Raw genomic sequence first — 13,238 nt, 5'->3', positions numbered from 1 at the left:
TAAGGGTCATATCTTCTTTATGAACTGTGACTTTTCCCCTTAAAAAGTGTCCTGCCTTGTCACGTTTAGTGCTCTGAGGGCCCGAATTCCACGTTGTCTGTTGCTGGGATCACTGCCTCTGCTTTCTTATTCTTTCCCATTTTCCCAGTATGCATTCATCATTCCTTTTATTTTAACTTTTTGGAATCCATTGTTTTAGGTGTCATCTTATTTACAGCATACAGTTTGGTCTTGATTTGTGATCCAAACTGAAAATCTTTTTCTTTTAATAAGTGAGTTAAGTCCATTCACGTTAATTGATATGACTGATATTTTGAGTCTCGGCTCTGTTATAATATTTTGTAATTGTGTGTATTTTGTTATATTTGCTATGTTTCTTTTTCTATGAGATGTGTAGTCTTTGATCTTTAGGTTTTTTTTTTAATTTGGGAAGGGTTGTATTTTTGTTCTAGTTGTTACCTTTGTACTCCTCACCTATTTTAATGGCCTGAGTCCCTTGTTTCCTTATTTAACCTTTTAATATCTGGTTTATCCTTTTTTTTTTTTTTTTTCGGTGAGGAAGATTCACCCTGAGCTAACATCTGTTACCAATATTCCTCTTTTTTTCGCTTGAGGAAGATTATCCCTGAGTTAACATCTTCCTCTATTTTGTATGTGCGTTGCTGCCACCGCGTGGATGACAAGTGGTGTAGGTCCATGCCCAGGATCTGAACCCACGAACCCCAGGCCACCAAAGCAGAGTGCACTGAACTTAACCACTGCGCCATGGGGCTGGCCCCAAGGTTTATCCATTTTTATTGATGTCCTTTAACTCCCACCCCTTGCGCATATAATCATCAGTGAGATTATTGTATCTTCTTCTTTCTGTCTCCCTTCTCCTATGTTTTCAGTTGCACATTTCTACTTTGTGCAAGTTTCCACTCTAGTGGTCCCCCCTCACTCCACATTTGTTTTCAGTGTGTACACACACTCACCATCACTCCCTTTGCCAGAATTTTCTAGTCATCTCTTAGCTTGATGAAGCTCATCCTCTGATAGATTTCTCAACAAAGGTTCATGGCTTCAGAACCCCTAGGTACCTTTATGTTGAAACTTGTTTACTTAGAGGACAGCTTGGCTGGATATAAAGTTCTTGGTTCATACTTTCGTTTATTAAGTATTTTTTAAATGCTGCCCAGTTGTTACCTCACTTTGTTTTTGAAAAGTCTGATGACAATAATTTTTCTTTTTTTTTTTTGCCTTTGTGAGTTATTTGATCTTTTTGCCTGGAGACCCTGGAGATTTTTTCTTTATCTTTGAAATTTAACAGTTTTACTAAGAAATGTCTCAGAATTGATTATTCTGTGTTAATCTTCCTAGGTACATGGTGGGTCCTTTGAATAAGTAGATTTAGGTCTGTTGTTGTTTCTGGAAAGTTCTCTTGGTTATAGTTTTAAATATTAGTTCTGTTCCATTGTGTTTTTCTTCTTCACAGACCCCGTTAATTCACATGCTGTCCTCCGTATCCACTGCTTTCTCTCTAATCCTTCTTACTTCCTTCTTAAATTTACTTTCATTTTCTTAATGGTTTTTCTTCTTTTCCTCAATGTCCCCTACCAGATTTTCATTTGAGTCTTATCTCTTTGGGGCACCTTGTACTTTTTTTCACTTCTGAGCTAATTTTGTCATTTTTTTTCCATCTCTTCCTTGAATTCAGTCAACTCTCTTTTCATTTCTTGTTGAGGCTTTTTTCTTTTTGTCCTTTTGAATTTATAATTCAAAGTGGCTTTCATATCTTTAAATGCTTGCTTGAGTATATTTAACTGCATTTGGAGCGTTGTCTTACAGTTTTTTCTGCATCACGATTGTTTTTCAGAGGAGGAGTTTCCTCATTTGACGTGTGTTGATTTTTGTTCTCTGATTTCTTTGCAATAACTCTATGTGTCTGTTAATTTTGTTCCTGTTCCTATGAAACACTATTGGAGTGATTTATAGGATTTCGAGTTCAATGGCACCCTCTTCTGCCAGGACAGGAAAGCCCAGATAACGTAGCGGATTTTTTTGTTTGGGTAGTAGACGAAAGGGTCAAGTATCCTCCAGTTTTGGGGTCTCTTTTCTCTTGCAGGACCCTAAATTTCTCCCTTTCGCATCTTTCCCTCTCACCACTCAATTTCCAAAGGGTGCGTCTTTCTTTTGCCCTCTTCCTCTCCCCACAGCTGCCCTTCAGACTGGGCATACTTTTCAGTCCCTCTCCTGTGCTCAGTGCCCTGGTCTACTTGGACTCTTTTTTTTTTCCCCTTTTTCCAAATTTTCAGACTTAGGATGGACTTCATCTTCCTGAAGGTGATGTGGATCAGCTTTGAGCCCTGTAGCTGGCTCCTGTCTCCTCTCTTCTCCACAGTTTCTCTCCTTCTGCCTTTTCTGCCACGAAGCCTCTGGGGGAGCAGGGGTGGGTGGGATGTAAGAGACTGCAGGCTGGGACTGGCATTCTTCTGTTTTGCTTACAGTAATTTTGAAGTTTGAGTATTCTCTGGGGTCCTGTTTTTGTGTGGTTTTACTTTTCTCTTCTTCTTGCTCTGTGTTGTTTTCAGGGAACTTTTGAGAGATGGGACCAGAGCAGCCACCATTGTCTTCAGCTGCCCAGAAGTCTGTAGTTCAGTTTTATCTGTTTTGGAATTTTTATCTTGTTTCCTCAGTTCTAAGAAGCACATTTTTCTCATGTAACATGTCTGAAATGGGAGTGCATTATACATGGATGGTGCTTACACCTGGGTTTAGGTGGGCTTCTCAGTCACATGGGGGCACTGTCAGCCTGAGGACACTTCAGATTTAAAGTCTCCGCTTAAGGATGTTTTGGCCACACAGGTGGTGTGAATTCAGACCCTAGAGAGGTTTTGTGGCTCAAATTCTCAGGAGAACCCCCCTCCTTGCACCCAGGGCTGATTGAGGCACACAGGTCTCCCCGCTGTTTCCTTCTGCAGGGCAGGTGTTATGTTGTTTTATCACATTTACACTGAACATGCCGCCCTTGGGGGCCCAGCTCTAGGATGGGATCTCCTACTGGACTCCGTCATGGTCATTTTTCTTCTGTAGAAGTACATGAAGGAATAGTGGTGTGTCCTAACCGTAGACACAGAACTGTGCAATATGTACTCTTCCAATATCCTTTTGTTATCTGGCTTTTTTCCCTCAATCGTATGTGTTTAAGATTCATCCTAATATATTACATATGGTTGGAGTTGGTTCATTACTGTTGCTGTGTCATGTCCCAGCGTATGGATGCCAGTTATGCTTTTTACTACAGATGGACATTTGGGGGGTTTCCTCTTTGGTGTGATGATGAACGGTGCTGCTGTGAACGGCTCGTGTGCGCCCCGATGCACAGACGCACCCAGGCTCCACACTGCATCCAGGACAGACACGGCTGAAGCGTAAAGCTCTGCGTAGATCCCAGTTCAATATACGATGCAAAGTGTTTTCCAAAATGCTCATACCCCTCACACTCCACCAGTAGGCTTTGTTTGTTTTTTCCTGTTCCTCCACCTCTTCTCCAGCGTTTCGCATCAACTTTTTAGCCAATCATCAAAAATTTTAGCCAATCTGGTATGTTTATCATATCGTGGTATTAATTTGCACTTTCCTGATTAAATCCTGGGGCTGAACATCTTTTCATGTGCTCTTTGGCCATTTGGGTGTCTTGGCGATACGCCTGTTTGAGTATCCGACACATTTTTCTATTGGGTTGCCCGTCTTTTTCTCATCAATTTCTAGGCGTTCTTTATGGAATCCGCATACAAGCCCTCTGCTGATTATTATGTTACAAATACCTGTTTCTGCCTGCAGCTTGCCTTTTCTCTCCTTTAGTGTCTTTGACGAAAAGGAATTCTGAGGTTAATCCCTCTCAGACGCTGTCTTATGAAAGTTCAAGCGTTTGCCTTTGGCCTTCAGGCCTCCAGCCCCCCTCCCTCAACCAGAAGTGATTTTCACGAGACGTGAGGTCGGGCCCCAGTTTCACCTAACCATCCCAGCATCCTTGACTGAAAACCCCACCCTGTTCCTGCAGCCCTGACGTCCCCTTGCTCACGGTCCAGTGCCGTGTGCTGGGGCCCATCTCTGCTCGGCAGTCTCTGCTTGTCTGTCCCTGTGCCAGCACCCAAGGTTCTAAGTCCCGTAACTTTGTCATAATTCTCCCGGTACAGAAAGTGCCCCCACTCCTTCCTCAAGACTGTCTTGGCTGTTCGTGGCCCTTTGCATTTCTACACAACTTTCAGAATCAGTTTACCACATTTTCTTGTTTTCTCTTTTCTCTCTTTCATCCTCCCCCTACTACTTTTATTGGATTGGCCCTCAGCTGCACCAGACTGGACTAGAGGCCATCCCTGGTTTGCCACACATCCATCGTTGCTCTGTGCGCGGCCTGCTTTAATTTCTTACTTAGAGCAGTGGTTCTTTGTAGTGATCCAATACGCACCTGGGAAGCCATCATCTGTGCAAAAGCTAGGATCGGGTTGTGACCTACATCTAAGGACCCATCTCCCCCAGCCCCCATCTCCCCCAGGCCCCGTCATCTCCCTCAGCCCCCATCTCCCCCAGCCCCCATCTCCCCCAGCCCCCATCTCCCCAGGCCCCGTCATCTCCCTCAGCCCCCATCATCTCCCCCAGCCTCCACCACCACCCTGGTCAGGACATCACAGCTCTCACTGAGGGTCCCTGGCCCGTTTCTGTCACCGCCCTCCCAGCAGCCAGAGTAGCCTTAACAATGAGTCAGACCATATTACTCCTCTGCTCCAACCCTTCTGGTACCCCATCACATCCAAAGTCAAATCCAGAACCTTCACAGTGGCCAACAGGGTCGTGACGTGGCCCCACGGTCTCACTGTCCTCTTGTCCTTGCCCCCTCCCTCTGCCCGACCACGCTGGCCCTTCTTGCTGTCCCTTGGACTCATCAAGAATGCAGCTGTCTCAGAGCCGGAAGGTTCTCCCCACCCCAGGGCTGTGTGCTACCCACTTACACCTCAGGTCTCTGCTCGTGCCCCTTCTGAGCGAAGGGACCCGGCTGCCCTACTAAGAATTGACAACACCCTAGCTGTGCCCTCCCGCTGTCCCCCCCCCCCCCCCGCTTTTTGCACGTAGCATCTGACATGCCCTTGTTTGCTGCCCGGCTCAGACCACAGGGGCTCACTCCCACACAGTCAGGGACCTTCACCGGTTCTGTCGCTGCAGGTCCCCTGGGACTTTGCCTGCACATGATAGTGCTCAGCACACACGTGCCGACTGAGTGACAGATGCCCACAGGGGGCAAAATAGAAACCCTGGCCCTTTGGGCACCCTTGCTCCTGGAGACTCGTCTCACGTAAGCCTCTCCAGGCAGGCTTTGCCCCAGAGAGGTGAAGTGACTTGCCCAAGATCACACAGCCAGCAGGGGGCAGAGCAGGGACTTGAGCCCAGGCCCTTCTGACTCCAAAGGCCTTACTCTTTCCAGGGGGGCAGTGGCCACACTTTGGAATCTCCCAGAGTCCTCTGAGCTGTTGTGGCCCCCAGCCCCGGGGCAGATGGGACTGTGCTGGCTTCCCCAGGGCTCAAGGGCAGCCCCCCTTGGGTCTGTCTTAAAGCCAGGGGTGGGCTCATCCAGGCCCCCACTATGGCCCTCCCAGCCCCCACCCCATTACTCCAGAGCCCCTCCTGTACTTCTAGCCCCTCCCACCCAGCACGCAGGCCCGAAGACCACCTACTGCAGAAAATAGGGCCATCATGGTCACCGATATCTTGGGAGCCCTGACACCCCCTGCCTCCCCCAGGTTTCACAGGGCCACCACGTCCTTGGACCAGGCAGAAAGGCCATAGGACCGGGCGGGCCTGGCCTCCCGTCCCAGCTCCCCAGCTCCCCGGCTAGAAGGCAGGGCCCTGGTCAGGGCACATCCTCTCTCTCCGCAGTCCTCAGTGTCCCCATCTGCAAAATGGGCACGAGGACACTGCACAGCTCTGCACATACCAGTGATGGCCCCTAACTTGACCCAGGTTGGGCCCGGGGTAGCTGGACCCCAGTAAACCCAGGCCTAGGAGGAAGCAGCCAGGCAGTTCCAGGAGGAAGTGACTTTATGGTGAGCCCTAAGGGCTGAGTGGGAGTAGGCCAGGTGAGGAGGAAGGCTCCAAGTACAGGGAATAATAGCACACGTGAGGGCCCAGAGGCAGGAGAGGAGGGAAGGCAGACAGGGCTGGAGGTCAGAGGGCAGGGGTCAGAGGGTGACAGCTCTGAGCACCAGCTGGACTTGTCCTGCCAGTACTTGGGAGCCATTGAGGGTGACAGACAGTCAAAGTCTACAGCTGGGGTGGGAGGGGCCTGGAGGGGAGACCCAGAAAATGGGGAGATCCAGGAGCACAGACCAGGGCAGCTGGCGCCATCTCTGCCACGTGTCCCCCAGGCCACACTCTCCTCTGTCCAGCCCCCACCCTGAGAGCTCCTTCCACCCCTCGGCCTTCCGCCCTGCTAGGATCCAGCTTAGGACCCAGCCTGGCCTCTGCCTTAGGCACCTGAGGCCCTGGTCATGGTGGTCCGGGCATGGCTGAGCCCGCAGGCCGGAGGTTCAGCCCTGCTCTCCCGGCCCCTCTCTACCCGCAGCCTCGCCTTCCAGCTGTGGAGGGCCCTGGGGGCCGAGCTGCCCGTGAGCCGCCTGGTGCTGGCCTTGCTAATGGCCTGGCTGCGGGAACGGCCCCTGCCCACGGGGGCCAGCGACGGCAGCCCCCAGCCCCAGGAGAAGACCTACCTGCGCTCGCTGGCCGTGAGTCTCTGCACCACCCCCTCGACGCCGTCCCAGCTGCCACCAGGCCGGGGCTGACGTCACGTGTGCATTCAGTCAGATGTCGGGGCATCTGGGTCCCCCACTGTGTGCCAGCCCCTGGGGAGGGGGAGCCCCATATCCAGAAAGCCCAGCCCAGCCTGGAGGAGGGGGCCTCCGAGCCACCCGGCGGAGGGGGCTGACAGCACAGGCCCGGGGCCCAAGCCCAGCTCCCCACTTCCTGCTTGAGCAGCCCGTCTCCCCTCGGTGAAGTGGGACAGTCACAGTCCTAAGGGCCAGTGAGGGCACTCAGTCGCATGGTGTGTACCCAGGACTCAGGACTCGCTGCGTGGTTGGCTCCCAGCACAGGGGCTTTGCGGGCGGGGTTCAGGCAGGGAGGAAGGGGGTGAGGCCCCACACGCATCCTTGGGTTCTGGGGGCTGTAGATTCTGGGGGAATCTTACAGGCTGCCTCCTGCAGCCCCCACCCTCCTGTAGGAATTCATCCCCCACCCCTCAGCTTTCCCCACAAGCCCAGGCCCTGCTTGCACCGCCCCAGGAGCAGGAAGCTCACTTCCTAACACAGCTAACCCTGTCCTCCTTGGCTGGGCTCTGATGGGGGCGCAGCTGGGCCCGACCCTGGTTTTGTCCAGGCTGAGGTCACCTCCCACCTAAAAGCCCCCTGAGCAGCGGTCCAGAGCACACAGCCTCCCCTCCCCACCCAAAGCCCCCTAGACAAGCTGCTGCCTGCAGCAGAGCTGTGACGGCTGAACGTGGTGGCAGAAGGGATGTCCCACCCTCTCTTCTGGCCTGGCCCTCCGTCGGCCCTTCTCCCCGATGTCCCCCAGCCCCAGGCTGATGCCGGCCTTCTTGTTGGAGACCGCACAGCAGCATGGGGTCAGCAGGGTGGCCTTCCCTGCACCCCACCGTGCCCCCAGCCCCTGCCCTCCCCTTGTCATCACAGATCAGTGCTGGCCACCCCACCCCCCTAGAACATGCTGGACCAAATGCCCCTTGAGGCACAGGAGGCCCCAGGGCTGCTGCCTGGTAGCTCTGCCTTCCAGGGCCATTGTTCTCCCAACATTCATTCGTCAGGCACCTGCCGTGTGCCAGGCTCTGTGCTGAGGATGCTGCGGGGAGCACAGACCCGCACGGTTGGCCATCAGGGCTACAGAGCACACGGGCCAGACATGAGGCAGATGGTCGCCTGCTCAGCAGTGACTGAGCACAGGGGCTCCAGAGAGACAGCAGAGCGGGAACAAGCGGGATCGGGGACGCGTCCCTGGGGCATGGAGGGGTGGGGGGGCACCGGCCTGGCCTGCGAGCAGCAGGGAGAGGGAGACAGGTGGAGGGTCCAGAGAGAGAGGGCACGGGGGGAGGGCCAGGGCCCCGCAGGAGGGACATACCGGGGAGTCTTGGTCCCGGAGGGTGTGAGCGGGCGGGGAGAGGCGCGGTTGGACGTGGGTTTTGTCGGAGGGTGGATCAGAAGGCCGGGCCCCCAGGCCCCAGGCTGGAGCTTCAGCGGCCCCTGCTGCCCCCCAGGCCATGAACACGCTGCACAAGCTGCAGCTCGCCCGGGAGTTCAGGAGGGCCGTGCAGGAGGCCTACCCCGCGCTCCTGCTGGCCCTGCTCACCCAGATGCACTACGTCCTGGAGCTGCAGCTGCCGGCGCGGCCCCCGCCCGGCCAGGAGGCCCAGGAGGCCCAGGAGGTGGCCGCGCCCAGCCCCCAGAGGTAAGACCAGGCCCACAGGAACTGGGGGCAGAGCCGCCCTGGCTCTGGGGCTTCCTGGGGCTGAGTGAGGAGGTGCCGCCACCTGCAGCTTAAAGCGATAGTTGCTTCTCTCAAAGGTCCAGAGGCGGCAAGTCTGAGATCAAGGTGTCAGCAGGGCTGTGCTCCCTCCGAACCCTGTACGGAGTGATCCTTCCTGCCTCCTCCAGCTTCGGGGTCTCCCGGCATCCCTCGGTGCCCCCTGGCTTGTGGACGCACGGCTCCCGTCCCCGCCTCCGTCTTCCCGTGGTCTTCTCCCCGTATGTCTCTGTCTAAATTCCCCTCTCCTTACAAGGACCCCCGTCACGATGGATTAGGGCCGCCCTAATGACCTCGTCTCAGCTTGATTCCTTCTGCAAAGACCCTGTTTCCAAATAAGATCACATCCACAGGTACCAGGGGGTAAGACTTCAACATCGCTTTTGGGGGACACAATTCAGCCCCAACAGACGTGATTGCAAACACCGGCCGTGGCCAGGGCAGCAGTCGGCGTGAGGCTCAGGGCAGGCTGCGTCCCGTTCAGTTGTCACCCGAGGGTGCTCGGCGACGGAGGCACTGGGTAACTGCCGGCATAGGGGACTCCGTGGGGCAGCACTTGCCATCTGCCCACACAGCGTGCGCACCGTCCCTGACTGTGCTCCTTGCAGGGATTCTGTGAGACGAATGTGCCTTCCCTGTTTGACAGATGCGGGAACTGAGGCTCAGAGAGGGTCAGAGGCTTCCCCTGAGCCACACAGCACGTCCCTGCGTTGCTGAGCTAGAGCGCCCAGAACGGCAGGGGCGGGCGTGGGCCTGGCCGGCGCTCAGCCCCTGGAGGCAGACGCCCTTCCGGCTCCCCTGGTGCGTTTTGCTGGTACCCCGAGTATTTTTGCACTGATATCATGGATGGCCGCCCGCCCCCCTCGGCCTGCTACGGTGCAGGCTGGCGGCCTTGTCTCCCCTCTGCTGTGTTTTAAGAAATCCAATAAGCGAGTCTTTAAAAGCCGCTGGGCCGACTCCTTCCATCTGTTTGTATTCTGATGCGCTTCCTGCAACTTGTCCATTTTAACAGTTCTCCCCGAGGGCGTCACTTCTTCTCCTAAAGCTCCTTTTCTATTCAGATCAACCATGCAAAACGCATGAATCTTCCCTAATAAGCTAGTAAAACGTTCTCCTCCAAGCACGTGGGAGGGTTAGGAGAGAGCTACCGCTAGCCTCCTGCCTCGGCTCCCCGCCCCCGCCCCTGCCGCCGGCCCGCGCTCTCCTGCTCCCACCTGCCCCCCTCGCTGCCCTCCAGCCGCAGCCCAGATCCTATTAAAACCTGTCAAGTTGCCTCGAGCCTGTGCAGAACCCTCCTGCCGCCACCCCATTTAACTCAGAAAGAGCTGGATCCTTGCAGGGGTCCACAGGCCCTCCATCTGGCTCCTGTCACCTCTGGGACAGGCCTTTCCTGCTGCTCCCCACTCACAACCCCTGCTCCAGCCTCAGCGTCTCCCCACTCTTCTTCAAACCCAGCACGCTGCTCCCTCTTCCTAGACTGATCATGCCCCAGGTATCCTCACCTCCTACAGGTCTCCTCAACCACCCTCTCCAAAATAGCGGCCCCACCGCCTCCCTGCTGTGTTCTCCCACAGCGCCACCACCATCTAAGATCTGGAATCTGCGCCCCGTAGAATGGAAACTTGCGGAGAGCAAAACTGTTTCTCTGTCTCACTCAGGGCTCCCCCAGAGAGCAAGCACGTCTGTTTGTCTCGCTCAGGGCTCCCCAAGAGAGCACAGGTGCTGTCCATCTCACTGGGGCCCGTGGGTCGCTTTCTGCCCAGTCCCGGTGGATGGAGATGGTCCAGCAGCTTCAGCCCTCTCCGTCTCCACTTCCAAGGCCTCTGGCCTCTCTCTGGGTGGGTCTTCCCCTGGAGGGGGAGGTAGCCCCAGCAGCCATGCTGTCACTCTGGCATAGCCCATTGGCTCTGATTGGCCCGGCTTAGGTCACATGCCCACGCCTGAACCAATCACCTGGGCCACAGGGGCGTGTGGGGCTCTGATTGGCCAGGCCTGGCTCCCAGCTGTCCCGTGAAGCTGGGATGGGAACCAGCCCTCCTTCCCCAGGGGTAGACCGTGATGCTGGTGCAACCCCAGAGGGGCCCAGGCGAGGGGCAGGCCAGCCCGTGGTGATGGTGGCGAATGGTTGGGGACGGTGGGGAGTTGGCAGCCACTCCCAGGGCCTCAGAGGGCATTGTCACCCAGGATCACTGTGGTCCAGGATCTGATGCCAGGCAGATTGGTATCGTCAAGGGCACAGGGGACTGAGGAAGGGATGTGGGCACACACTGCTGAGAGGCCCACGGTCTTGTGGGTGCCCTCAGCAATGGGGGACACTGGGTGGCAGCTGGGTGAGCCTCGAGTCGGGGTCAGACTAGTCCTGGACCTCTGAGGTTTTTCATATCCAACTAAGCTTGGCTGGGCCCTGGGGCCAGCAGGCGGGGCTGTTGGGCATTGCACTCTTCCCCCAGCAGGACTGCAAGGAGCCCTGCCTGCAGGACCACCCCTTTCCTTTGCATCTCTGGGGAACAGCGCTCCTCTCTTTAGAGACGTTGGCTGCTGTGGTCAGTTCTCAGAGCCGGTCCTCTTCCAGTCAATGTCTGTCCTGCCCCATGAAGGACTTCTCATTTCTCTCGTTTCATCCATTATGGATTGACTCTCTTGAATTCTCATGGGGCCTCTGACGTCTCTTTATTTCAATGACACTCCCTTGGACCACTTATGAGTGTAACCTGGCACATTTCCCTCTTAGCCCTAGCTGCCAGGGAGCTCATATCTAAAGTTAGTGCTCAGTGCCCCCCACTGTGGTGTGTGGTGCTTCTGTTTTGTTTCTCACCTCCTTCTGATTAGTTCTCTGTTAAACTTGAAGCTTTAAATTTAAAGCTTTTTTATTTAAAATACTGTTTAAGATCCTGGTTTTTGGCAGTAGACATGGAACAAATAAGTAATTCATAATGAAATGCAGTTTGGAGCCTGCACCTGAGATCTGAGAGCTCGTTCTGCCCTCCCCTGTGAGCACTCTGAGCTGGTCTCTCCATCTCACGGTCTTGGTTTCTTCGTCTGTGCGCTGGGATTGGTCTCTCTTCAGGGGTTGTGGGCATCAGGCATGGCCAAGACTGGGCAGCTCCTGTTCTAGACCCTGGACAAGTGGCTGACACTCCGGGCCTCGGTTCCCATCCAAGGTGAAGGGTTTGCCGTCATCACCCCAGCCCGAGCATCTTCTCATCACTCTGCCCAGTGGGGCGTCGTGGTCTCGGGGGCCCAGGGGCCTCCTGACCCCTGGGACCTGCAGGGGGTGACTCCCCAGGGAGCTGAGCAGGGATTCCTGAGCAGGGAGGGGCTGAGGGGGCATGGCGCTCTGTCCCAGCCTGTCCTCTTGCCGCCCTGGAGCCCCCCCCACTGCCCTGCTTGGACCTGCCTCCTTTCCTGGTCGACCCCGGCCCCCAGCCCCCGGCCTCAGCCTCACTCTCCCCTCCGCTCCCTGCTCCCTGCAGCTCTGGGTGGAAAGGAGGAGAGAAAGGAGTAACGGGCTGTTGGTCATTCAGTCAGTATTTGTGAAGTGCACGATATGCCCCACTCTCATTAATATTAATAAATATTCACGGCGCCTGCTATGTCCCAGACCACGCTCATCACGAGAGGTTTATCCCTGCGCTCTGGAGCTCACAGCCCCATGGAAATGCAGACGGGGTCAAGTAACAGCCTGGTGACAGTGACACACCCTGAAAGTGCCTGAAGGAGAGTCACGGCCTCTACAGAGGATGACAGAGGCAGGGGGTGAGGGGGGCACACCTGAATGATGGGTCAGAGCTCACCAGGTGGGGGCAGGGAGGGCAGAGATCCTTCCAGTGGGGGGATCCAAGATGGGAAGAGACAAAGATGGGAAGAAACAAGGAAGCCTGGAGGTCAGCCTCCACCCCCTGAGCAGTGGGGAGCCATGGCAGGCTCTGTGCAGAGGGCGTGGCGGGATCCAGTTGGCACCGCAGAGAGGTGGCCAGAGTGGGCGACCTATAGAGACGAGGGAGACGCAGCGCCCACCTTCTGCAGCTCACATCTGCGGGGGGACTCCTGGGAGGGCCTTTCCACTCCAAGTGGAAGAGAAGAGGACTGCACCTCACGTCCTCGCCGCTTTACCGGGGATAACCGGGGTCCATGCCCAGGGCGTTGGGCGGGCTACATGAGCCAATGCACAGGTGGCCCCAGCTCGGGTGGCACCGCCGACTCTCCACACGCCACGTCCTCCCCTCCTCCATGGTCTCATCCTCACGTTCCCACTGCCCGGGCACCGCCGGGTGTGAGGCTGCAGGAGGGCACGACCTCGGGCCACAGGGAGGAGGGAGGACCGTCCTGCACGGCCGGGCTCGGACTGAAGGGCTCCGTCTTCAGTCGGCCTCGGGACTGCATTGCCGGGGTGCTGGGCTGGGGGGCCTTCAGGTTTCAGGGCTCCACAGGGTTGTGATTTGCCCCGGCATGGGCAGGGCGTCCTGAGAACGTCTGAATCAGCTGATCGCCTCTGTCTGGCAGCGCTGGTGTGGCTGCAGGGACAAGGCAGTCATGAGAGACGATGCCCAAGGTGGCCCAGGACCAGAAGTTTCTGAGAATCGTCACAGAAGGGACAAAATCCTGCTCTGCCCCAAAGTCTTCTTCTCCTGAAACCGTGTCACTCTGTGGCTGCAACTAGTGACCTGGAAAACGCG

At 55.6% G+C, this 13,238-nt stretch overlaps 1 protein-coding gene across 1 annotated transcript in view; it reads left to right on the top strand.

Moving 5' to 3' along the window:
* Positions 1-13,238, top strand: part of LOC131419649 (maestro heat-like repeat family member 5) — a 68,653-nt gene that overhangs the window by 43,475 nt on the left and 11,940 nt on the right. Inside the window, 2 exon segments of the mRNA XM_058565017.1 lie at positions 6,599-6,758; positions 8,297-8,487. Coding sequence (XP_058421000.1) covers positions 6,599-6,758; positions 8,297-8,487 — 351 coding nt within the window.

Source organism: Diceros bicornis, chromosome 21 (genome assembly GCF_020826845.1).
Source record: "Diceros bicornis minor isolate mBicDic1 chromosome 21, mDicBic1.mat.cur, whole genome shotgun sequence".
NCBI classification, from domain to species: Eukaryota; Metazoa; Chordata; class Mammalia; order Perissodactyla; family Rhinocerotidae; genus Diceros; species Diceros bicornis.
This window is presented reverse-complemented; position numbering and strand designations above follow the sequence as displayed.